The sequence below is a fragment of the Anolis sagrei genome, chromosome 6 (assembly GCF_037176765.1).
Source record: "Anolis sagrei isolate rAnoSag1 chromosome 6, rAnoSag1.mat, whole genome shotgun sequence".
Classification (NCBI taxonomy): domain Eukaryota; kingdom Metazoa; phylum Chordata; class Lepidosauria; order Squamata; family Dactyloidae; genus Anolis; species Anolis sagrei.
Window position 1 is genome coordinate 20080899 of NC_090026.1, and position 27829 is coordinate 20108727.

Sequence of the window (27829 nt, forward strand, 5' to 3'; positions counted from 1 at the left end):
CTGTTGCCTCTCATTCATTATAAAGCCCCATAGATAAGACATTCTTCGCCCAGACCCACATGAGGGAGATTTCCTTGATAGAGAAATATCCCTCTCATTCTTGGACCTCTATACAATAATCATTTAGTTATAATCCATCAAGATTCAACCTGAACAGCCACAATGAGAATTCACATTACCCTATGGCAGGTGATATTCCAGCTCTTTAAAGACCCAATCCAAATTTTTCCATGCTGTTCACATTTGTTCCCCACCTCCCCTATTTGTTCCTCTTTAAAACTCTTCAATAGCTTGGATTGTCAATGGTGGTGGGGAGAATCCTTCAGTTTGTACCAGGGCTGTCATTTTGGCCCAAATACTCAGAAGTGGCCTTTTCTTTTCTCAGTGGTTGAAGGGAGAAACACCACTACTTGTTCCAGAAAGCCTTTGCCAGTTGTGTTTTAGGAACAGGGTGGATGAAGTGCGAAAGCATTATTCTTGGCCAGCTGCCCGAGCTGCTCAACAATACAAAGTGTGATGATGGCGCTACCCCAACTCCTGTTGGCCCTCCACAGTCCAAATACTTCAGTCTTGTCACGTGGTGGTGGACATCTCATTCTCCAGGCTCACCCGCCTGCTGCCCTGCCTTTCTTCTTCCTCCTCTTCTTCACGACAGCAACTGAGCGCTACCTCGTTCTCATAGCAGAAAGAGGCACGAGCAGCTGTGGCACCTGCAGGAGGTGCCCTGTATTTGAGCTCGCTCAGCTCCTTAGCACTGCAAGTTGGGGTTCCGGGTACCTCGTATGTGCGATGGAAGTGCTCGTAGTCAATCTCATAGTGGCCACGCCGTTCAAAGAGTACAGGCTCAAAGCGGTGTCCCCAGCGCAGCTCATTGGGCAGGTAGGAGCTACGGCACTGTGTGGTCATTGCTGTGGCTTCCACCATACCTTCCAAAATGACCACCAGTTCAAAGTCAGCCTCAGCCAGATCTGAAGGACCATACCCATAAAGGGGGCTTTCAGCATCAATCTCATGTACAATTGTCACTGGTGACACCAGAAAGATGCGGTCAGTGCCACTGTCGAAGCCCACATTGACATCGTTGTGGTCCAGGGGAATATACTCACCCTCAGGGGTCACACGAGGCTGTAAAGGAAAAGGCAGAAGGGAGTTATAGATTGAACTGTACCTCTTTAATGGTCTACTACTGGATGACTGCTAATTTATAGTATAGTTCTGTGCAATCTCCTAAACACAATATGGTGAAAATAAACCTGTTGTACAGGTGACCTGGCTTCCTGTTTTTTCCACTTACTTGACCATCTTTCTTTCCAATCTTCCCTTTCTATCTCCACACACCACTTATTCATCCATTATAATTAACTGTAATAATTACCATGCACATGTTTATTGCTCTTACTGTTTTAAACCACACATGTTCATATTCTCCACATGTCTTTCTTTCCCTATCTTGATCAGAGGTAGGCAGCATGAATCTAGTCATTATTATCTGAATGATGTGCAGTAAATTGGCAAGGATTTCAGATTCTTGTTTGACAGCAAAACTGCAAATCCCAAGAGTCCATAAGAAGCTAATATTGCAGTTAAAATGGAGTCATAGTACTGTAATTGTGTCATGTGAAGGGGCCTCTAGATTCCAAGCCTTTCTCTCATCTTGCACCTATCTTTCTACCACTATAACCCACTGATTTGAGAAATTCAGAAATATAATTCAACAAAATTTCCAGAAATGGTTTGCTGCCATTCTACTTTTCCTTGTTTGCGATCTTCCCACAGATTTTGTCTTTACCTTCAGCAGTTGTGCCCGGACATGGGCCTCTACCAGATGGCTCTTTCGTAAGTTGCCTACACGCCACATGAGGCAAAGTTTTCCATCACGCATGGCTACTACAGCAGTCTCACTAAAGATAAGGGTCGCATTGCGCTTCTTGGGTTTGGCAATCTTGGCCATGATTGCTCCAATAATGAAGGCATCAATGATGCATCCCAGTATGCACTGGAAAACCACAGCCACGACAGCAGAAGGGCACTCTTCTGTGACACTGCGAAAGCCATACCCAATAGACGTCTGGGTTTCCAGGGAGAAGAGGAAAGCAGCTGTGAAGCCAGTGACCTCTGAGAAGCAGGGCTTGGCATCCAGTGGTTGATCAGGTGCAATGTCCCCATGTAGAGCAGCAATGAGCCAGAAGAGGAAGCCAAAAATAAGCCAGGACAGGACAAAAGAGAGACAGAAGATGATTATCATCCAGCGCCAGCGGACGTCTATGCATGTAGTGAAGATGTCAAAGAGGAACCGCTGGCTCTTATCACAAACATTGATAAACTCGACATTGCAGTGGCCGTCTTTCTTCACAAAGCGGCTGCGCTGGCGGGCCACAGTGGTCTTGCCATTATGGCAGGTGGTAGGGGACTCCACCGATACCTCTTCTTGGAGCTCTCCCACACCGCCACCTCCACCTCCACTGAGACGGCGGATGGCTTTGGCCACCCCCATCTCGGAGGGATTCGCCTTTGTCCCGGCCAAGGCTAGGCCGGGCTTGGGGGATTGGTGGCCCAGCCTGTGTACTGTTCAGGAAAAGCTGGTTTAGTGGGCTGTCAGCAGGTGAGGATGCGGCACAGTGAAAACTTGTAACTTTGAAGCAACCTAGAGAAGGAAAACAGAAAGATCTGATAAAGACAGCAATCATCTCATGTATGATATGCAGCTCCTGAGGTCACATCTCTAGAATTTAAGTTTAGTTTTTGATAACAGCATGTTAACAAGCAAAGCAGAACTGGTTAACTCACTTGTGTTTCCTTAAAGACTTGATTCCCATCTTCATTTGATTTATGAGTTATTGCCTCAGAACAGAAGAACTTAAAGACTCTAAAGGCACCAGATTCCATCTGGTCTTGGAAGCTAAGCAACATTAGTCCTGGTTAGTACTTTGTTGGGAAACCACCGATGAATACCAGGTGCTGTAGTCTATATTTCAAAGGAAAAATTTGGCAAAATCACCCCTGAGAATCCTTTGCTTAAGAAAACTCTGCAAGGCCCAGTTCAAACTGCATTGTATAGTTGGTGTAGACTCACAATGCAGATAGAATTGCACTGAACTGGATTATATGAGTCTACATCTATATATAGTCTGGTAGAATCTGCATTGAATGGTCTTGGTAATATCCACAGAGTGTTTCATCTGGCTTAGTCTAAGAAAGCTTATGCTACCAACTTTTTCAATCTCTAAGGTTCTTCAGGATCCTTTTGCATGGGGAGTATAGGCCAGAGAAGTGTGCTTCTGCTCAATCTGAATACAGTTGGGATTTACTTCTAAGTAGACTTGAAGGCCTGAAGGCACCAGATTCCATTTGATCTTGGAAGTTCAGCAAGGTTATGCCTGGTTAGCATTTGAATGGAAAACTGTCAAGGAGTCCCAGGTTTATTGTTCTTGTGCCCCTTCACGTTGTTTCCAGCTTATGGGGACCCTAATCTGGTATGGATCTCATTGGCAATATTTATACAGAGGGGATTTGCCTTTGCCTTATTCTGAGACAGAGAAAGTGGTTTGTCCAAGAACATTCAATGGATTTCCAGGGCTAAGCAGGGATTCAAACCCTGGTTTTCTGGTATCCTACTTTTTGTTTGGTCATGTCAGGAGAATCCTGTTGTGAGAGAATTGGCCATCTTCAAGGATGTTGCCCAGGGGACGCCCGGATGATTTTGATGTTTTATCATCCTTGTGGGAGGCTTCTCTCATGTTCCCGCATGAGGAGCTGGAGCTGATAGAGGGAGCTCATCCGCCTCTCCCCGGATTCGAACCTGCGACCTGTCGGTCTTCAGTCCTGCTGGCACAGGGCTTTAACCCACTGCGCCATCGGGGGCTCCTACTATAAAATCCAAACTACTATGCCAGGCATGTAGCCGGGGGGGGGGGGGCTCGGGGGGCTTCAGCCCCCCCCCCAAATTCTCATGGTGGGTCGCGAAAAGGCCTTACTGGTGCACTATTTAAACTGTTATGTTTATTCATATCATGATCTGATCACCATACTCAATATATCCCATATGCATGGGGGTATTGGGGTAATGATACAAAAGGTTTGCTAGGCTAGACCCTCTTTCACTCAGACTCAGCCCCCCCCCCCGAAACTCAGCCCCCCCCCGAAACCCCCCCTGAAAAAAATTCAGCCCCCCCCCCCCCCCCCGAAACAAAATCCTGGCTACGGGCCTGTACTATGCCACGGTAGCTCTAATACCGGGAGATGTAGTCTATGTTTCAGAAGGTGGCACCTCTAAGTATTCCTTGGATATGTAATCTGTGGGAATACCACAAGTCAATAGGAGACTTGAAGGCACCACTACAGAGAGACTTAGATTGCACTTCTGTACTTAGTTACCTGAGAGTAATCCCTACTGAACTCTTTGGGGCTTACCATGTAGAGCAGTGGTTCTCAACCTTCCTAATGCCATGACCCCTCAATACAGTTCCTTATGTTGTGGTGACCCCCAACCATAAAATTATATTTGATGCTACTTCATAACTGTAATTTTGCTACTGTAATGAATCGTAATGTAAATATATGGTATGCAGGATGCATTTTCATTCACTGTCCCAAATTTGGCACAAATACCTGATATGCCCACATTTGAATACTGGTGGGGTTGCAGGGTGTGTGTGTGTGTGTGTGTGTGTGTGTGTGTGTGATTTTGTCATTTGGGAGTTGTAGTTGCTGGGATTTATAGTTAACCTACAATCAAAGAACATTCTGAACTCCACCATCGATGGAACTGAACCAAACTTGGCACACAGAACTCCCATGTCCAACAGAAAATACTGGAAGGGTTTGGCAGACATTGATTTTGAGTTTTTGAGTTGTAGTTCACCTACATTCCGAGAGCACTGTGGACTCAAACAATGATGAATCTGGATCAAACTTGACACAAGCACTCAATATTCCCAAATGTGAACACTGGTGTTTTAAGGGAGGGGGGTGGGGTGGTGAGGAAGAGACTTGACATTTTGGAGTTTTAGTTGCTGGAATGTATAGTTCACTTAACAATCAAAGAGCATTCTGAACCCCACCGATGATAGAATTGAACCAAACTTCCAACACAGGAGCCCCATGACCAATAGAAAATACTGTGTTTTCTTATGGTCTGTGGTGACCCCTACGACACCCCCTTCACGACTCCACCCAATCCCCAGGTTGAGAAACACTGACATAGAGGATTGTGTTGTTAGGCAGGATCGCAATATTATTCTTCCCAATAATCCTTTCATTCAGTTGAGGAATATTAGAAGTTGCAGGTTGCAGAACAACTGCAAGATAACTGGTGACTTTCCATTATTTTGTCCCACAATGTTTCTTACTCTCTACGTTCTTTCTTTGCTCAGTGTTTGCTGGAACATTTTGCTGAAAATCAGTGCTTGCTGGCTAGTTGGCCTTAACATTGATATTACACTCCCCCAAAAGAGCAACTTAATTTGTGAAATATTCCTCCTAACAGAGCAACGTAATTCATGTAAATAATACAACTGCATTTCAGCACATTTGGAAACAAAAGCAAATATTCAGCAGACAGTACGACTTTATCAGAGCATCTCCATGCCAAGAAAGCTTCACATTTCTGGAGCTATTAATGACACAAGAGGTCAACCAGAAAATAAATCAAACAATCATAGCCACAGCCAGGGCTTGAAAAGTTAAAACACAATTGTTTCATTTCTAGCTATAGTGGCCAAACCGTAACTTATGACTTTTACTTATTACAGTGATGAAAACAAGTAACTACTTGAGTAATTTGTTGCAGAGCTCTTCCCTATTCTGCTTTTTTTTTTTTTTAAGAAAAGCACTTTTTAGGATTGACATGAGAAAGACAACATTTGAATAAAGTATCTTTAAAATAAATCTTTGAAAGTAACCATAAACTGTTATTTATTGTCTCATTAAAGTAACTTTGCTTTTTTTGTTACACTATTTTAGAATTGTGTCTGTTATAACCTCTTTAACCTAAATAAATGTAAATAGTTGCAATTACCTCCAAACTCTGATTACACAATGTTGCCTTGTAACTTTAGAAAGCCGTTTCTGGCATCTTCTCTGCTCCCTATATTTTTGTTTGGAAGATCTCCCAGAGAAACTATGTTTGCTGGTTTTTTCTCTAACATCCTGTAAGCACAAGATCCTGTCTGATCTAAGGCCCCTTCCACACAGCTGAATAAAATCCCACATTTTCTGCTTTGAACTGGAATATAAGGCAGTGTAGACTCAGATAACCCAGTTCAAAGCAGATATTTTGGGATTTTCTGCCTTGATATTCTGGGTTATATGACTGTGTGGAAGGGCCCCAAGTGGTATCAGCTCTGGTTAGTACTTGGATGAGAAACTGCCAACAGGTAATGTAAGTAATATAGGCTGTATTTCAGAGTGAGGAAATGGCAGAACCACCTCCGAGTATTCCTTGTCTCTGAAAACCATAAGAAATTCATGGAGTCACAATAACGGCCCTTCCACACAGACCTATATCCCAGAATATCAAGGCAGAAAATTCCACAATATTTGCTTTGAACTGGGTTATCTGAGTCCACACTAAGATAATGTGAGATTTTCTAACTTGATATTCTGGAATATAGGGCTGTGTGAAAGGATCCTGAGTCAATAGGGGACTTGAAGGCACACACACATATGTATATGTATTATGTGTATGCCTTTCATGCAAAAGCTGCTACAGAATTATGGCTGCAAGGGAGACATTGGGCTCTCAAAACAGCTTATTCCTCCTGAGTCTAACACAGGCATCAAATATTCAACTTACAAATGCCTCGAGACAACAGGAAGTGAGAGAAAACTATCCCTAGGAAGGGAAATTCATACCTGAAAGAGTTATCATGGGGAAACGGTATCTCCACTGAAGCTTTATCACCAATCCTTGTTTCCAAAACAAGCCATTTTTTTCAAAACCCAATTATCATCAGGACAGAAAGTGAGGTCAAATCTTCTGAACAGGGGTATAGACAGCAAAACAAACACCACAGGGGGTGCTACCCTATGCTACCCAAAGCATATACAATATACATATATACATACACATGTGCACACAGAGAGAGACACACATACTTGGCTGGAATTATAGTTAAGGTATCTGTTCTGACTTACATACAAATTCACCTTAAGCACAAACCTATAGAACCTATCCTGTTTGTAACTTGGGGACTATCCTGTACAATTGACTGGGGGGCAGATTAGTACATATGTTTGTATGCAGGATCAGTCCCTCTGTCAGCTCCAGCTCCCCATGTGGAGACATGAGAGAAGCCTCCCACAAGAATGGTAAAAACATCAAACATTTGGGCGTCCCCTGGGCAGTGTCCTTACAGATGGCCAAGTCTCGCACACCAGAAGTGACTTGCAGTATCTCAAGTCATTCCTGACACATACAAAAAAAGTCCCTTGTATCTGGAAAGAACTTCCTAAAGACCTGAAAAGATGCTAATATGCAAGTCTGTTGGACAATACCAGCAGTAAACCAATCTGCTCTGGCCTTTACTCCATACTTCAAAGCAGCTATTTCTGATGCTGAACATGACTACCCAAATAGCCTCAGAACTTTGGATAGCCCCTTTAAAGTTTGGACTAAAATCCAGATGGATTATCTACCCTGTTGACATCAGAGTTATCAGTTATCCCAAACAACACTGAGTTAGAAATGTCTCTCTATAGCAGTGGTCGTCAACCTGTGGGATGTTTTGGCCTTCAACTCCCAGAACTCTGAACAGCTAGTAAACTGGCTGGGATTTCTGGGAGTTGTAGGCCAAAATACCTGGGGACCCACAGGTTGAGAACCACTGCTCTATAGAAAAGGTCACTTCTTTGTTCCACTCTATCTCAGAAGGCCATGCATGACTATCTGCCTAGTAAATCCCATTTCCCTTTCAGAAGATGTGCCATAAACTATAGAAAACATTCAAACCCAGGGAGGGAATTTTACCTGTTTTAAATTGTGAGTTTGCTGATGTGGTTTTGTCTTTTCCGTGGTATGGCTAGAAAGCGTGGCCTCCCTAAAGCCAGGGACACCTGGCATATTTATCTGGAAGTGGAGGGTGTGGCAGGCCACACCAATAGGCTAAGCGTCTTCCTCAAAAAGGAGGGCAAGGTGGCTTTGTAAAATGCATCTCCTGACCCCCAGGCTAATGAACCAGCTACAGCCAAAGCTGGGCCCCAAGGGCAGAAAAGAATGCAGGAGGAAGAAAGAAGGCTGAAACTGTTTCCTTCATGGGAAGAAAGAATGATTGATACCAACTCAAAGGTCACCATCTAGTGTGCGCGCTTTCAGAGTCAAAATTCTTTTGCAACGAATACATTTATACATGTAAGATATTACAGTTGGCAGATAGTACTATTCAGGTGAAGTATCCCAGTTTCTTTGTCAAATGAACGAATGCACACCCTCCAACTGCCCCAATGAGTCCCGTATCCTCCCTTGCTCTGGTTGTTTTTAAAATGTCCCAGTTTGTCTCTCTTCCTCCCACTTTCTCCATTTATCTTTGGCTTGCTTCAGTTCCTCAAAGTTTACAAAGAGAGGGGAAAGAAAATGTAGAATTGTTTTTCCCCGTAGACTCAGGCAAATGCATATTACTGAAGCCTTTCCTAACTTTTGTGTTATTTTTGTCATTTTGACTCTATTCTATTGTTGATTGGCTTCACATAACTCATCATCTCATCTGCAAAATTTTAGAAGGCATGTAGAATGTCTCTCTTAAGATGAGACCTAATGCACATAAGACATATCTCAAATGTTGATAATATGCAACAACATATTATAAAAATAGAAAAATGCAGCAAATAAGTTGCATAGAGCCTAAAGGTCATTTTTGCAGACTCTCTGGGTTCCCTCTAAAATTTAGTGATTAACTAGGAAAAGCCGCATTTTAAAAGCCTTGCCAAATCTTCCCCATTCTATTTCAGTGCTTTAAATTCAGCAGTACAATTTGTTTTTTAAATTTTGCCAGGTTTGTGTGTGTTTCACAGTAGGTCCTGAAAGTGGAATGACAGCAAAATTGCCCCCAAACCCCTTGACATTTTCCACCATTTTCCACCAGTATTCCCTCCAGATTTACTGCTTTATTTGTGAACATAAATACTATATGCAATTACATATCACATCTTCAACTAAGCTAAAGGTTTTCCCTGATATTAAGTCCAGTCGTGTCCAACTCTCGAGGTTGGTGTTCATCTCCATTTCTAAACCAAACAGCCGGCGTTGTCCATAGACACCTCCAAGGTCATGTGTCCGACATGACTGCATGGAGTGCTGTTACCTTCCTGCTGGAGCGGTACCTATTGATCTACTCACATTTGCATGTTTTCGAACTGCTAGGTTGGCAGAAGCTGGAACTAACAACGGGAGCTCCTCGGATTCAAACTTGTGACTTTTCGGTCAGTAAGTTCAGCGCTTTAACCCACTGCACCACCAGGGGGCTCCACTCAACTAAACCTCACATGAATGATTAACTCAATTTCACTATGAACCAAATCTGTTGCAGTTAAACATAAAAAAAACATGATTATGGCAACCAGACTGATGGATAACTGGCAAATAGAGGGAGAAAACATGGAGGCAGTGACAGACTTTGTATTTCTAAGTGCAAAGATTACTGCAGACGCAGCCAGGACTCAGACTGCAGCCAGGAAATCAGAAGACGCTTACTTCTTGGGAGGAAAGCAAAGACCAATCTCAATAAAATAGTGAAGAGTAGAGACATCACATTGGCAACGAAGATCCGCATAGTCAAAGCAATGTTATTCCCTGTAGTAACCTATGGATGTGAGAGCTGGGCCATAGGGAAGGCTGAGCAAAGGAAGATAGATGCTTTTGAACTGTGTTGATGAAGGAAAATTCTGAGAGTGCCTTGGACCTCGAGAAGATCCAACCAGTCCATACTTCAGGAAATGAAGCCTGCATGCTCATTCAAGGGAAGGATATTAGAGGCAAAGTTGAAGTACTTTGTACACATCATGAGAAGATAGGAAAGCTTAGAGAAGACAATTATGCTGGGGGAAACGGAAGGAAAAAGGAAGAGGAAAAAGGAATTGGAGCCGACCAAGGGCAAGATGGATGGATGGTAACCTTGAAGGGACTGGCTTGACTCTGAAGGAGCTGGAGGTGGTAGTGGCCGAGAGGGAGCTCTAGCGTGGGCTGGTCCATGAGGTCACAAAGAGTCGGAAGCAACTGAATTAATAAACAACAACAAAGTCGCCATCTGCTCGCCCATAGAAAACCATATTTAATAATCTAGATCTGATGTGGTAGTAGTAATCTTTTGTGGGTAGTCAGCCTCTCCCCTCCCAATATCCCCGTTGCCTCGGCACTATAAGAGGGTTTCACGAGACCAATTACTCTCATTGCTGCATGGTTTCGAGGCAATGGTGAGGCCGTGGACCATAGTTTTGTTCTTGTGGACCACTGGTGTTCCACTGATGTAAGCTGACCAAATTGGCAGCTGAGTCTCATTTCAGATGAAGAAAGTTATGAAGGTGAAAAGTGGAGAAATTCTCAACTTATTTCAATTGCGTCTAATTGAACTCGAACTCTAAAAATAGCCAGCACTCTAAAGAAAGCATGAAATCTTGCCTTTCACAGGTGGATCAGGCAATAGCAAACTGTTGCAGCCTTTTCTAGCCGGTGTGTTCTTCCTTATTAATGACTGACACTATATTAAACATTCGCTGATGTTGCTTGGACACACATGTCTCTATTTTCTGCAAAATACTTGAGGGTATGATACCATCACCTATAAGGAGCAGGAAATTAAGAACGCCACTGGTCTTGCATCCATTTTAGACATTGGTTTTCTATCTCAGATCATCTTGAGAGGCTTTTAAAAATCATGCACACAAGTCCTTGAGAAAGGTATATTTGTTTTGTATTTTATTATTTTATTATTGTTTTGTGCTGTGTTTTATACGTTTTACTGTGTTAGCATCTGAGGAGACTACTAGAGTACATGGTGGGATTAATGTGGGCAATGTAATTAAATGTCACTTTTTTTAGCAGTCCCAGATTTGTTCTTCTTTTCATCTTATAATTCCCTCCTAGTCCAAACTCTACATTAATGTAATGCCTTCATTAGGGCAACACTCCTCCCTCCTCCCCCTCCAAAGGCACAAAATTGTGTACAAGTCTTAAAGATCGCTAAATCTGTCAGGCATGCTAGTGCACAAGGCAGCATGACAACAGAGAGAAGAGGGGAAAGAATAGTTAAAAAACAAACCGCCAAACTTGATTGAGTGGCATTTTCTCCCCTTGATGTCTTGAGTTGTGATGGAGAGAGAAAAGTCAATAAACATTGAGTTACAGCTTTATCAGTGAAAATAGTAGTGTTCGACTGTAGTTGAGTGACTGCTATGGTAGCTGAGAACTAAATTATATGGAAAGTTTAGTCCATTATTTTAATTATCTGACTGTTTACCCCATAACCCCCAGTGGCACATGGGTTAAACTGCTGAGCTGCTGAACTTGCTGACTGAAAGGTTAGCGGTTCAAATTCGGGGAGCGGGGTGAGTTCCCGCTGTTAGCCTCAGCTTCTGCCAACCTAGCAGTTTGAAAACATGCAAAAGTGAGTAGATTAATAGGTGGGAAGGTAACGGCACTCCATGCAGTCATGCTGGCCACATGACCTTGGAGGCATCTACGGACAATGCTGGCTCTAGAAATAGAGATGAGCACCAACCCTCAGAGTTGGACACGACTAGACTTAATGTCAACAGGAAACCTTTACCTTTACTGCCTCATATCTTTCAACATTTCACAGATGAAAATTGGAACACGTGTGGTCAAGCAACATCAGAGATTGATTAGGATGGCAAATAATAGTGGATGCAGAGCTGAGTTGTGATAAAAACTAGAGAAAGGAGGAAGCTAAGTACAATACAACCTCTGTACCTGTTTGCAAGTTCCCATGATTTCACCTCCCTGTACCTGACAAAATGTGGCCATTGTAGGAATTTTCTCGGACCTCTAGGTGATTCAATAGTTTGATTCTGCCAGAAGTTACGAAAGAGTTACATCAGAGAACCCAGTAAATTCCTTGAGAGGATACCTCTCTAGGAGTTTTCAGACTCCTTCAGTGTGACATTATCGTAAAGTTGTTCATTTCAGTAGGGTTCACTGTTATCCATAATTTCTTGTTTCCACAGTAAGTTTAGGAACTTTTACCTAGTGAATACATGGGCTGTACTGTCAGTAAATATAGAAGGCTCTCTGGAGATCCTTTTCAAGTTGCACCAACAAAACATTTAAGTCTTGGAAACTCTAACAAATTATTGGTAGAGGTTTTCACCTGACCCTTTTGTCTCACTTGCAGCGGAGCCCCACAAAAGTGTAGAATCGAATTTGCACCATTGTATAAATTGTACATGAAAACTTGAACAGCAGTAAATGTATCCATCTTCACTTAATGTTGTGCCTGAAGATCTTAGTACTTAATGCTTTCTGATGAGATTATTGCTCCTAGGTAGCAATCACTTCATCAGACAAACAGCTTTTCCAACACAAAATACGTTTTCCATTGTTCAGTGTGTGGTATAGCCTCTGAAATTGACTGCAGGGCTTGAAGCCGTTCTTAGTGCCAAGTCTTGGCTCAACGTAGCATCCTGCTCTGGTGCCTCCCTCCCACCCCACACACTTTACTTGCACAGAGAGAGAGACACGTGTGGGAAGCTTATGCTTCCAAATAAAGCTGACACTAGGCTTAGTGCTTGGATAAGTGGAATTTCATGACAAAGTCAATATCTAATCTCAGACAAGATTTCTGGCCCAAAACACACACTTCAGCCTCTCCCTCCTCCCTGCAATTCACTGGCTGGATATAACCAGACTTCTGCCAGAAAAGTCAAGGGCTGCTGTCTGTGTCACAACTGGAGGAAATTTCAGGTCTTTTCATTTCTGACACTGATATGTATAACTGCTATAGCATAAACTATCTAAATATGGATACACCATAAGCTGGAAACAACTTGAAGATACAGTAGAGTCTTGCTTATTCAACCTTCATTCACCCAACGTTCTGTATTATCCAACACAATCTACCTCCCGCCCGGAGGCTGTTTCAATACATTGCGATGTTTTGGTGCTAAATTTCTAAATACAGTAATTACTACATAATGTTACTGTGCATTGAACTGCTTTTTCTGTCAATTTGTTGTAAAACATGATGTTTTGGCTCTTAATTTGTAAAATCATAAAGTAATTTGATTTTTAATAGGCTTTTCCTTAATCCCTCCTTATTATCCAACATTTTTGCTTATCCAATGTTCTGCTGGCCTGATTATGTTGGATAAGTGAGACTGTTCTGTATAAGAATACATGCCTTTAAATCACCTTTTGGCTTATGGTGACTCCATCAAGTTAGGGTTTTCAGAAGCAAGGAATACTTAGGAAGGGATTTGTTAGTTCCTTCCTTTGAAATATAGCCTACATTACCTGGTATTGGTTGGCAGTCTCCCCTCCAAATAGCAGGGTTTCCAAGATTTAAAAGGACCTGGTGCATTTAGGTATCAGGACAAATAGCATATTTTATTTATGTCAAATAATAGAAAGGATGATGCATAACAGAGAAACATTCAAGTCCAGCTCACAGTCTGCAGCTCCAGACAAATTCTACCTGAACTATCCTTAGCCAATAAACAAACATCCACATGACTAATACAGTATATAGGGCACCTAGATTGCAAAACACTCCCCTGGCCAAGATCAATGGAAGATGGACTCCTCTAAGACTTATATACAGTAGAGTCTCGCTTATCCAACCCTTGCCTCTCCGACATTCCGTCTTATCCAACACCCCCTCTTTCCTCCAGCATTTCCCGTTCCATGAAAGGAGCATTCCCCAACTCTCTCTCCATTCCCAATAAGTAAAAAAGGCAAGATAAGGAGGAGGAGGAGGGAGGAAAGGGGGAAAAGAGGCAGGACGAGGAGTGGAAGCATCCTCTGTGCTTCCCTCTGTGATTTTCACACTCTTCTTCCATATCCCGGCACTTCCTGCTGGGCTGCTTTAGCCCCGAGGCATTGCCTTGCCTTAACCCTTTGAATCCCTGTTGTTAGTATTCTAGGTGTCTAGCGCTGCGTTGGATGGGTAACAGTAGGAGACTCCGTATTATCCGACATTTTCGTTTATAAATTATCCGACGTTCTGTTGGCCCGTTTATGTCGGATAAGTGAGATTCTACTGTAGTACATACAAGCAAACAAAAAGTGCACAAGGATGAATCACTCCATCCCCCACTCCCAAATAGCTATAAGAACTATGCAAGGACATTAGCTACATAAGAAAATTCACTTCCCCAGTTCATTCCCAGCCCTCCTATCTTTTCTTAGCCTCTGACTGCAAAGTGAATGCAAGAAATGTCAAACAAGGTCACGAATACAGATGGACATTTTTTGTACATAAGACAGCTGTTGGTGCTTGGCCTTGATACTAAGACGGACTCCAAAACCCATCTGCATCTGTAGAGGCACTCTTGCTGCAGTCATTTCTTGCAGATTTGGGAGGGAGAGATAAGCACTGGAATAAGGAGCGGGTCTGAATTAGCCACCTTGAGAATCTCAGCTTTCACTATACAGTCAGCCTTCCACGTTTCCTGGCATTAGGGTCACAGAATCCCTGTGAATGTGAAACACTACACTGGAGGACCTAGAGATTTCTAGAGAAAAATATTTCAGTCAAATCCATGCAAACCTGCAAAAGTCAAACCTGAAAATGTGGAAGGCAATCTGTATATAGATTTTTGTTTTATTTTTTAAAAGACAAACATGGTTTTAGCTCTCTAAAAACCTTTGACCTTGAACCACAGGGAATTGTTTGAGGGGTGAAAAGAGAAAGTGTCATCTCTTTTCATTTGGGCACATAAAGAGAGACCTATATTACAAGATATTATTATTACTATTACTATTATTACTATTACACTGACACAAAAATACAGTATGTAGGTGGTACTTGTGACATAAGTTCCAGTGAATAATAATAACAATAATAATAACAATAATTGTTATTATTATTATTATTATTTGTGTCAGGAGAAACCCAAGAAACTGCAAGTTGCTTCTGGTGCTTCCGCAAGGATGATGCCCAAGGGATGCCCGGATGTTTTGATGTTTTACCATCCTTGTGGGAGGCTTCTCTCATGTCCCTGCAGGGAGAGCTGGAGCTGACAGAGGGAGCTCATCCATGTTCTCCCCAGATTCAAACCTCCTACCTGCTGGTCTTCAGTTCTGCCGGCACAAAGGTTTAACCCATTAGACCACCGGGAGTTCCTACAAGATGTGGTAATACTATTTACTGGGAGGAAGGGTGCAGTCTGATGGTTAGGTCAGACGACAGCTGAGAAAGTAGAACTGAAGATCATGCAGCTATCTTATAGGGTCTTATTTCACAACCATGCTGAGAACCAATTTGACTTTTGGAAAAGGTTGCAATTAGCATAATTGCTGTTATTCATGCCCTCGTTCTATTACTGAAATGAACAGCTATTTTTAAATGCTGGTAGAACCTGAGTGAAGGGCTGACAGCTTCAACTCTTCGGTCAAATCATCTGATTTTTATAATAATAATAATAATAATAATAATAATAATAATAATACCGGAGCGGCATACAGAGAGCATACAATCCCTCTGCTATGCCAGCTCCACTGGCTGCCAATCTGTTACCAAATACAATTCAAAGTGCTGGCTTTAGCCTATAAAGCCCTGAATGGTTCCAGCTCAGTTTAGTTGTCCGAAAGTATCTCCCGTATGAACCATTGCAAAGTCTAAGATCAGCGGTGGAGGCCCTGCTCTTGGTCCCACCATCCTCACAAACGCAACTGATAGGGACGAGAGACAGGGCCATTTCAGTGGTGGCCACTTGCCTGTGGAACTCTCTCTCCAGTGACATCAGATTGGCCCCTCCCTCTTGCCCTTTAGAAAGAAAGTCAAAACCTGGTTGTGGGACCAAGTGTTCGAACAGTAAAGTCTGCAATCAAGAATGAGACCCAATTTGTGCGAATGACAATGGACTGACCTGGACTATGATTTTAAACCTTTGTGATTTAAAACAATGTTTTAGTAATCTAATTCTAATGAACTGTTTTAATTGCTATTATCATTTATTACTGTTGTTGGTATTGAATGAATGCCTGTTGTGAGGTTGTCCTGTATCCCCCTCCGGGGGTGAGAAGGACAGGATACGAATTTACGAAATAAATAATAAATAAAGTTATATTCCGCCTTATCTTCCCAAAGGAAGATACAAAAAGGAAAAAATTCAATTGTAGCACAACTGTTGTGTCATACTTTGGATCAAACATTTTCTGTAGGTATGTATATATAGAATGGAACTGTATTTGTTTGTGTGTCTTGGTTCCCCCTTGTATGAACTTTCAGCCAACAGTCCGAACACATACCCTCCAGTTTCCAATTTGGCAGGAACAGTTCTGAATAATCCTCTGTCATCCACTTTTTCTTAACTTTTAAAAATGTCCCAGTTTCTCTCCTTTTGTTTCCTTCCTTTGTTTGCAGCACTTGAGGCTTGTTTCAGTGGATGCAAAACGAATTCAAAATTCAAAATTAACTAGGGAGAGGAGACAAAGATGAGTAGTCTTTTTTTCTTGCCATTCCCAATAGGTTCAGGCAAAAGTGAACTGCTGCAGCCTTTTCTATTTATTTGTCTGTTTTCCTCTCTCAGCTTGTATATTCTTCCCAATTATTAGCTTTGCCATCTTGGCCATGCTCTGATGCTGATAGGTCACACCGGACCTGCTTTTTGTTTGTGCAACAGTGAATGAAATCTCACCCATTTGGGCTTTCACTCTGATGCTTTGATTTTCCCAGGAGAACATACCTTTTTTCCCATAACAGATCATTATTTGACTATTTCCATTATTTTGTGAAGGGTTCCTCTCACAACTTTTAAAAATGCCATTTGTATCCATGGATTTTGGGCCCCTTGATGGCGCTGAGCTGCTGAACTTGCTGACTAAAAGGATAGCAGTTTGAATCCGGGGAGAGAGGTGAGCTCGTGCTGTTAGGCCCAGCTTCTGCTAACCTAGCAGTTCAAAAACATGCAAATTTGAGTAGATCAATAGGTGTCGTTTCTGCAGGAAGGTAACAGCACTCCATGCAGTCATGCTGGCCACTTCAGAGGTGTCTATGGACAATGCTGGCTCTTTGACTTAGAAATGGAGATGAGCACCACAACCCAGAGTCAGACACAACTAGATTTAATGTCAGCAGAAACTGTTTCCTATCCATGGATTCAACTATCCAGCCCACCCAGGCAGTTATAATAATGAATTTTAACCTCGTGTCTTGTGTTTACTATAGTTTAATCTTTGTTCTGTGTATTTGAATACATGTACATTGTAGAAATACATTTTAATATGTGCATTTGGGATGTTTTCATCTGGCCTGAGCGGGATTGATTACCCCTAAGGGGTTCTTACTTAAGTTTCTAACATGACTGATCTTTTATATTGGCTTCTTACCAGTGAATGTGCAGTTCCTAGCACATGTCGCAGTTGTGTCACTGCACGTCATGATGTACATTTTGCACGCTCTGTTTTATCTTGCTTGCATTCTGTTTTTAACTGTTGGATTTTACAGTGTTTTGTATAGATGCTTGTTACATGTTGTTTCTATTGGTGTAAATGCATATGACCGTTGATTGGAGCATTAATAAATTTATTAATATCGAATATGCGTATTTTACATAATTATTATGTGTTTTTAGCTATTTTGTAACCCACCTCAAGCCACAAAGAGAGATGGGTGAGAAATAATAATAATAATAATAATCCCAAAAAGCAAACCTTAGTTTTGCCATTTTACATAAGGAACCTCATTTTATAACACTAAAATGGGACTACACCATTGTATATAATAGATTTGCTACTGGCAGGAAGAACTTTAAGATAAAAGATGCTGATATTTTTGGTGCCTCCTTTGGCCCCATCCATCAAAGGTAGGCCCGTGAGAACCTTGCGGGAGCTGAAATTTGGCTGCTGGGCTGAAAAGGGTTTCTCACCCTTGCTTTAGATCTTCAAAGAATAGAGGTGGGGCAGGTTCATCTGCCCTTATCTGCCCCAAACCTGCTGGCTGCAGCTCTCATCTTTGTAACTTGAGCAGAAAAGTCTTGAGGGAGGGTCTCCCTTTGTTCAGCTGACTATACTTGCAATCCTCCCTGTGATCAGGAATGGGAGAGGGACTTTCTGGCTTAAAGGGCGAAGACTAATCAGATCCAGCAGTGATGGGAATGATGGATTGGGGATGATGGATTGGGGCTAATATATGCTTCTGCCCTGGCCCTTTCACACACCCTTCAACTGCCTCTATTTGGCAGAGACAGCTCCAATTAACTCTCCATGGTTGCACTTTTCCAGCTGCTTAAAAAATTCTCAATTTTTCTCTCGGCCTCACACTTTCCCCCTTTGTTCTCAGCTTACTTCCATTGCTGCAAAAGCAAAGTGCAAAAACATACCATGCTCCATTAACTCCTCAAGGAGGAGAGGTGAGTTCAGACAAAAGCAAACTGCTTCAGCCTCTACTATCTTGTGTTATTCCTCTTAATAACTTTTGGCATCTTGACCACATTGTGATGTTGGAGATATGTGTCCCAGTTTCCACCTCTGAAATGTTGGGGAGTATGTTTACATGTGGTCACTGAACTCACATAGGAACAGTTTCTAAAAAAGTGTGTGTCCACACAATTGGTGCAAAGATGGGTTTTGTCAACATTGTGGTGTTGAAATGCATTCGGGCAAACATTTGACAAGTGAAAGAATGCGTTTTTGATTTCATATTGTGAAGTTGTGTAGACATGGACACCAGAATGGGAGGACATGGGGAATTGAGCCCTCCAAGACAAAGCAGGAGGAACTGAGCCTTCCCCTCCTCCAAATGCTCTGGCAAAATGGGACCACCAGACATTTAGATAGTGGAATTTCCTCTGGAATTATCTATCAGAACTGTGCTAAATGATCAAGGCCAAAAAAGTACTGCTAAGAGAGGCAACATGGTATGAGCAATCGACTATGTCTTGGCCATGGAAACCCACTTGGTCATCTTGGGGAAGTCACACTTTAGAAAGGCATAGAAAGGCAAAAGCATGAAAATCCTGTGATAGTGCCTTAGTGTAAGTAATAAATGACTTGAGGACAACACCTCTCAAAAATTACAACCATCGTGTGCGACTCTGGGGAGTGGTGTTCATCTCCATTTCTAAGTGGAAGAGCTGGCATTGTCCATAGACACGTCCTAGGTCATGTTGCCAGCATGACTGCATGGAGTGCTGTTACCTTCCCACCAAACAATACCTATTGATCTACTCACATTTGCATGTTTTTGAACTGCTAGGTTGGCAGAAGCTGGGGCTAACACCCCAGTCCCCAGATTCGAACCACTGTTTCAGTCAGCAAGTTCAGCAGCTCAGCAGTTTAACCCGCTATGTCACCAGGGGAAAGAAAGGTTGGGAGAAGCTGCAGCAGTTGTTTTTGTAAGTGCCAACTTTCTTGCCACATCTTTCAAATAAGCTGGGTAGAGATAGCAATAATTAAAAGGAGATACCTATGAGAAACTGGAAGAGACTAATGTACAAAATTTAGTCTTGCTTTTAATATTAAACTGCTTCATCATGACTGAAAAATGAGGTATGAGTATAATCCAGAAAATAAATGTGTCACTATCACCCAGATTTCCACAACCTAGGTTCTTCTTAGGATGCTAGTTTACAATGTCCATAACGCTATGTAACACATTTTTTGTTCCTGAGTTTTAAATGGCATTTCCTAATTGGTTCTATCATAAAAACATGGAAAAGTTTATTAAACTGCAAAACTTAGTTTTTTCAGGATATTCTGCAGCACATTTTGTTATAGTTTTCCAATGAATATTTCATAGAGTCTCCACCAATTCAACATAGTTTGCGGCAGCCACAAAAACAAAGTTTCTGGAGTATAATGTAAGTATTGCACAATTAAACGGGAAATAACACTTTCAAACTATGAACACTATATTGTTATATAGTGTAATCCTACTGGTTGTGCTTAGTGAGGATGATGGGAGTTGCAGCCCAGCCAATTTGAAGAGCATCCCAGAAGCATCCCAGTTGGAAGAGACCTCGTGGAGCATCCAGGCCAACCCCCTGCCATGAAGCAAAAAATTGCATTCAAAGCTCTCCTGATAGATGGCCATCCATCTCCTTCTTAAAAGCCTTCAAAGAAGGAGACTCCACCACACTCTGGGGCAGAGTTCAACTGCTGAACAGCTCTCAAGTCGGGGGAGACAGTTCTCTTTTAAAGACTGTGGAATGCATCCCAAAAAGATTGGGTGGATGTCTGTTTGTGTACCAGGACTTTCTTGGTCCCTTCTCTTCACTACAGCTCAATGCGCAGTCACACCTGATGGTTTTTGTATCCTTCCCCATGTTGTTGCTGAAGATGCTGCATCATGGTAGGAAAATGGAAGAATTCAGCTGTGATTCCTAGTGTGAACAGAGCAAATGCTTTCTCTCTCATGCAAGCAAGACAAACTCTGGACTCCGGCCACTGAATTTCTAGAAAGCAGGCAGTTGTACATCTAGTTTATATAAGAGAATTATTTTTCAAGTAGGGACGGGGCAGAGTATGCCAAGAGTACACTCTGAAAGATGAATAGAATATACCTACAGTGTCAGCACTATTTTTCACACCAATTGAGAAGGATTCCCCCAAGTGCTTTGCATCAGATGACCTTATCCTTTCATCTTCATGACCTCCACAGAAACTTGTTGCTGTCCCAAATTGGACCAGCACCATGGGATCCCACCTCTTAAAGTTGGCCAACTTTTCCTCCTCAAGGGCAGAGCGTTGCAACTTCTATAATTTTGTGGCCATTGTTCTCTTCAGAGAGAGATAAGGGACCAATCCATTTCTGTCAGAAATCTGATAAGGCCCCAGGTTCCCCAGGTATGCCTACGTGCCTCAGTGTGAGAGACAAAGGACAAAAAGAAGCTGTAATCTCAACCCCTCCAGCTACCAATGGCAAAAGGTCTTCCCTGGATATGCTGGGTATTTGAGGCTGTCCAAGGTAATTTTGTGCCATTAATAATAAGTGCCAAGATAAGAAGTGACACTCATACTTCATTTAGTGTTCTTAAAAGAAGACTCTCCTTGGGTTTAAGGATCAAATCAACCATCTCCAGGCCATTTAGTGGTACTTGTTGTTGTGTGCCTTCAAGAGATTTTTGAGTTATAGAAACCCTAAGATGGGGTTTTCTCAGCAAGGTTCCTTCAGACAGGATTGTCACTGCATTCTTCTAAGATGGAGAGTCTGTGATTTGCCCCAAGGTCACCTAGTGGGTCTCCATAGTTGAGTAGTAGGTGATTTAAACTTGGTCTCTCAGAATACTTGTCCAACACTCAAACTACTGAATGACTCTGTGTTTGAATTAATAACATCGAATTGTGTTGACACTTCAAAATGATTGGAAGTGCTTGCCTGAACATCTAGACAACAGCAAATGGAAAGGCTCTGAAGAACTTTTGTGGAAATTGTCTATTGTCTATACAGTTGTACCCAGATAATTCTGTAAACTCAAAATCTAATTATTATCTTACGGCATCAATGGAACTTACATGTGTTGAGTTATTAAATTCCCTTCCATTCAGTGTAGTGATGGGAAAAGTGGGGGATACCAATTTGTGGCCTCTGAACCTCTCCCAAATTCATTTTTTTCCAGAAGAAATTGACCGCTTTTTATACACCCCTTGGCTTAAAACTACTCTGAAATGAAATGGTTTTGCCTCCAATCTCCTGGCCCCTTGTACCTTGAAACTATAGGTAAAAGTAAAGGTTTCCCCCTGACATTAAGTCCAGTTGTGTCTGAACTGTGGGGGTTGGTGCTCATCTCCATTTCTAAGCCGAAGAGTCAGCATTGTCTGTAGACGCCTCCAAGGTCATGTGGCTGGCATGACTGCATGGAGCGCCATTACCTTCCTACTGGGGTGGTACCTATTGATTTGCTCCCATTTGCATGTTTTTGAACTGCTAGGTTGGCAGAAGCTGGTGCTGACAGCAGGACCTTACTCTGTTCCACAAATTTGAACCTGTGACCTTTTGATCAGCAAGCTCTGCAGCTCAGCGATTTGACACCTTGCACCACAAAGGGCTCCAAAAGGGAGTTTAAATTCTAATTGCGTTGATTCCTGGTATACACAAAATGTTCCAGGTGTGCCCCATGTGAGATTCGAACACACGACCTTCAGATTATGAGACTGATGTACTGCCTACTATGCCAACGAGGCTCCCTATAACACCCTCAAATACATAGGTCAAAATTGTTGGAAAAAGAACACTGGAAACAATATGGTGTCACTTCCAGTTGTATCAGATGTGTTGGTGCTTGCAGGGGTAAAAAATGCCCAGGAGCTCATCCACATTATTTCACTCTAGGACATATGGACAGCTCCATTTAGTTCCCTGTCATTTTCCCAGCGGTTTTTAAAATATCCTAGTTTCTCCTTCTTCCCATCTACTTTCTCTTCATCCTTGACTTACTTCAGTTGCCGCAAACTGACTTAAAAATGCAAAAGTAGTTTGCACCCAATAAATTCAACAGCGGGGAGGAAAAAGGGAGAGGGTGGTGTTTTGTCCTTCCAAAACTCAATGCATAAATTCAACAATTTTTCTCCTTGAAAGTTTGTTCTAACTCAATAGTCTTTGCCCTCTCGTTGCCTGATCACAATCTTTTGGGGCCGACTCGCCCAATTTTCATCTGTGAAGAGTTGGGAAATATGCTCTAGTTTGAGATTAAGAATTGGATTTAGCACTAAGAGAGTGGCATAGGGATAGAAATCATGCATCCCTCCACATTTTGTTGGAGTGCATGTCCCAGCAGGGAAAGAACATGGAGAGTTGTAATCCATCAGTAGCTGAAAGGTACATGATTATCACTCTTGGGGTAGCACATAGAAGGTAGTGTGCATATGCCTATCAGGTCAACACATATGGGATGCAATAGTGTGTGGCTGCCAACGATGTGTTTTTGTAAGATGTTGTCATTCCCTGCATTCCTATGTGAAACAAGAACAATATGTTCTGTCATTTTGCTGATATGTTGCAAAAGGCCACACAGTGAAACAATGACTCCAATCTACCCAGCACAAGCTCGATCCAGAATACATAAATATTCACTTGTCCTCACATTTTACTTGCACTTTTTCCTTCTTTATCTTTTAGGGTGTAAATGCAAACCACATTAATCTACATCCACGCTAGAATGTCCGAATCTTTCTAATTTTGCTACCGGAGTGTGGTGGAGGCTCCTTCTTTGGAAGCTTTTAAGCAGAGGCTGGATGGCCATCTGTCAGGGGTGATTTGAATGCAATATTCCTGCTTCTTGGCAGGGGGTTGGACTGGATGGCCCATGAGGTCTCTTCCAACTCTTTGATTCTATGATTCTATGATTCTATTCTATGATGCACAATCCATATTCTGCCTTCTGTTTCATAGGAAATGGAAGCTATTTCCAAAGGAGGCTTTGCAATTTGTTGTTCAAGGATTTTTTAGGACAGGGGGGACAAACAGATTGCTCTTTCTAACCCTCTTTCTAACCATTTTCCACCATTTTTGTTTGTTTACTTTGTTAATTGTTCATGTTCATTTATCATAATTTACAGATCTGAAGACAGTCCATGTCCTATGTTGTAGGATTGTGAATCTACACCAAGTTTCAGTTTGAACTTTAAAGAAGCTGCCCATGGTACTGAATCCAAATACTGAATCCCTCCTTTTTGGTGAAGAATTTCATTTTATTTGGCAATGCATATATGGGTCACTGTGGATACCTTTTGAGAACCATAAGATTGTAAACTGAATTTTAATGCATCTGAGATAGTTAGTATCGAGACAATAAAAAAACCCAGCTAAGGCATATCTCTCTCTACTTATGCTGTCCACATTAGTTGTCCTTTTCTCAGGGCCCTTTTCTGAGTAGTGGCACCTGGGGGGGGGGGGGGCAAAGTTTTGAGTATCACCAGTTTAGATTAAAACCCCAAACATGTTGGAACATGCAAGGAATCAGTGAGTGTGTGTGTGTCAACTGCAAATTAAGATGCATGAACCTGATTGATCGGGCACTGCATGGGGTGATGGCTGAGCCTGGAACTTTTGGATACTGTTGCAGTTTTGTTCAGGATCGAGTTATGCATGTACAGAGAGAAGAGAGAAGCAGAGAGAGACAGAGTGATTTGCTTCTTGGCTGCTGAAAGAAGGTCTCTCATATGGACAAAGCAATATCATTTTAAATCTCTCTAAAAGGACATTTAGTGAGTTGATGCAACTGATCATATTGCACATATGCTGCTCTGAACTAAGAAGAGTGAACTACTTGTTCTTTACTGTTCACCTGAGTGGCATATTTTCTTTCTCTGTCAAGGCAATGTGTGGGCTGAACCAACGTGAACTACACATGGTTTATTTTACATTATGCCACAAACATGCCACTTAAATAGAAGCATTCAGCTACAACCTTATACTTTTCTCCGTGCTTTGTAGAGAGAATGCAAGACCAGTTTATTTCTTGTTTGGTGAATATCAACCGGCTAACTTGTTTGTCTGGTACTATTATTTTGGTGATTTTGGGGGTGGGAGGGAGGGGAGACTGATTCTTTATTTTATTTTTAAAGCCAATGTTCATTTTGAGTAGGTAGAAAGATGGTTTAGAAGTGATTTTTAAAAAATGACAAAGAAATACCCTACCTCTGCCCCTTTCCCCTCCGGCTGTTCTGAGGGATTCTAGTTGCAAAAATCTCAGAGTAGAGGAGGGGTCATAAAATATGGGATTTTTATGGTCCAGAGTTCTGGCTTTCTCCGGTCTGTAATGCAAGCAGATTGAACTGCATCTGTTTGCTTGGTGTGCATGGTGGGGAGGGGAGAGAGAGGCTATCTGTCCATCTCCTAAAGCCATGCTCCTGGTCTGATTAATTATCAGGGCCGGAAAGCCGGAGTAAAACCCTGCTGTTGGTGCCAGAGGCCAGCTGCCCTTGATTGGCTGCCCAAAGGACACTACATGCTAAACTGTTCTGGTCCCGGCTGGATCTAGGCATCGGAGAGAGGCAGGGACTGGGAGGGTGGGAGAGGGCCCATCCTAAGCACGAAGAGGTTCAGAAGAAGTGACAGCCACCAGCACATGGATGGCACAGAGGCATATGTATTCCCTCATGCCAGGCCCGTAGCCAGGATTTTGATTCGGAGGGTGCTGAGTTGGATTCGGGGGGGGGGTGAGTTTGTTTCAAGGGGGGGGGGTGAGGATCTACCCTAGCAAACCTTTTGTATCATTATCCCAATACCCCCATGCATATATGATATATTGAGCATGGTGATCAGATTATGATATGAATAAACATAACAGTTTAAATAATGTACCAGTAAGGCCTTCTCGCAGACCACCCTGAGAATTTCGGCTACCCCCACCCCAGCTACATGCCTGCCTCATGCTTTATCAATGCTGTCTTTGTTTCATCATCATCATCACAACAACAGCAGTCATAATCTGCCTCTCCTCAAGACGTGAAGTGAGCACAATACAGTTAAAATACATAGACAAAAACAAGACCATTAACAAGACAGGCATAAAATTAAAACACATTAAAATCATTTCAACTAATAAAATGTAAGTTTACATTCATAGGCTAAAATTGACAGATAGGTCTTTAATTGTGCTTTAAATTCCAACAGCTTGCTTAGCTGTTGAAGCTTTCCTGGCAGGTCATTCTACTGTCTTGGGGCACCTGATGAAAATGGCTAGGTGACAGTTGCTCGTTGAGCTGTGAACCCAAACCATGTAAGGCTTTAAAAGTGATAAGCAAAACTTTGTACTTTGCCCAAAAACTAATTGGCATTTAGCAGAGAGATTTTAGTATCAGTGTGATATGCTCACTTCTAGATGTACTTGTAAACATTTCGGCTGCCATATTTTGAACAAGTTGGACTTTCCAAACTTTGTACTGAGGTAGCCTAATATAGACTGCATTGCAGAAGTTCTATCTTAAGGTTTAAAGCATGTGCAATACCATCTTTAGGTCTTCCAGTTTTCAAAAGCAGTGTAGCTGGTGTATCAACCAAAGCTTTGACCCCTTTTGCTTATGGAAGCTATACAGCTATTCATTCACCCAGAAAACGATCGCATATTGTTATCCAATAATCCAGTTAGTGCCATTCCACATAGCCCAATATCCCAGAATATCAAGGCAGAAAATTACACATTATCTGAGTGTGAACTTAGATAAGCCAGTTCAAAGCAGATATTGTGGGATTTTCTGCCTTGACATTATGGGATATAGGGCTGTGTGGAAGGGCCCTTAGAGGCCCCATCCACACAGCAGAATAAAATCCCACATTTTCTGTTTTGAACTCTTTCTCTTCAGTTAAATATGGTCTCTGATGCACTGTTGAAAGTATGGCCGGGTCTACAATGCCACATATTGCAGTTTGAACTGCATTGAACTATGTTATGTGGTCAGTATAGGCCAGGCATGGACAAACTTCAGCCCTCCAAGTGTTTTGGACTTCAACTCCTGTTAGGAATTGTGGGATTTGAAGTCCAAAACACCTGGAGGATGTAGTTTGCCCATACCTGATGTAGACTGATATAATGCCATTTGAATTGCACTGAAGTACATTATATGGGTCTACAATGATCATATAATGCAATTCCAAACTGTGTTGATCAGTGATTCTCTAGCTTAGCTTCTCTAGGTACTTCACCTTCCAGCCTGGATCTACACTGCCATATAATTCAGTCTCAGGATGCAGATAAACTGCATTGAACTGGATTATATAAAACTACACTGCCATATAATCCAGTTCAATACGTATCTGCATGCATCCTGAAACTGGATTATATAACAGTGTAGATCCAGCCCCAGAATTTTTGATGATTCACCAAGGTGGCTGAGGCTCCTTCTACACATTGTCTGCTTTGAACTGGAATATATGGCAGTGTGGGGTCAGATATTCCAGTTCGAAGCAGATATTGTGAGATTTTCCGCCTTGATATTCTGGGTTATATGGCTGTGTGGAAGGCCCCTAGCCGACCGATCCAAAAGAAATCATATTGTTAAATAACTTTAAGCCTTCTGTATTCTGACTGTCCTGCAATGATTCTGCTTGCAAAGTATTCTACTTCCAGACAGGCAAAATACCCTAAAAGCACCAGATTCTTTCTGATCTTGGAAGCTAAGCAAGGTTGGTCTTGGTTAATATTTGGATGGGACGCTGTCTGTGAACATCTGTTGCTAAAGACTATATTTCAGAGGAAGGAAGTAGTAAAAAAAAACCTTCTGAGTATTCCTTTCCTAAGGAAACTCTGTGAAATTCATGGTGTCATTATAGATCGATAGTCGACTTGATGGCACACATAGATAAATACACAGGTAAATGGAGACCACCATTAAAGTATAAGAAATGAACATTCAGACTTGTGTGTTGTCATTGGATAAAGCAGTGAAAACATGCACTCCACCATCAAGCCCATAGCCGGGGTTGGGGATTATGGGTTTTTCCGAATTTTTTCAGTTTGAAAAATCTAGTTTACTCATGATATCTAGCTGGTTAACGAAATCCCCATGCTAAGTCTATGAGAAGCAAGATTACAGTGTCTCCAGAACTGCAAGCACTATCTCAACCAAATATTGATAATTTGTTCACTTTATCATTACAATCTTTCCATCAAATTACATTGCAATAGCATCAATAGCTGGAATGGTGCAAACCACCAAGTTTTGACATGGTTGTTTAATCAATGTTTTTGACATGAAGTTTTGACATGGTTGTTTAATCAA

The 27829-nt window shown here is 42.0% G+C and overlaps 1 protein-coding gene across 2 annotated transcripts in view; it reads right to left on the reverse strand.

Annotated features, from left to right (window-relative positions):
- Positions 1-212: 212 nt before the first annotated feature.
- KCNJ14 (potassium inwardly rectifying channel subfamily J member 14) overlaps positions 213-27829 on the reverse strand; it is a 43910-nt gene continuing 16293 nt past the window's right edge. For both annotated transcript variants that reach the window (XM_060780433.2, XM_060780432.2), the window contains 2 exons: positions 1790-2644; positions 213-1125 (listed from right to left, as the gene is read on the reverse strand). In XM_060780433.2, coding sequence (XP_060636416.1) covers positions 574-1125; positions 1790-2494 — 1257 coding nt within the window. In that variant the 5' untranslated portion in view covers positions 2495-2644 and the 3' untranslated portion in view covers positions 213-573. The remainder of the gene's footprint in view (positions 1126-1789; positions 2645-27829) is intronic.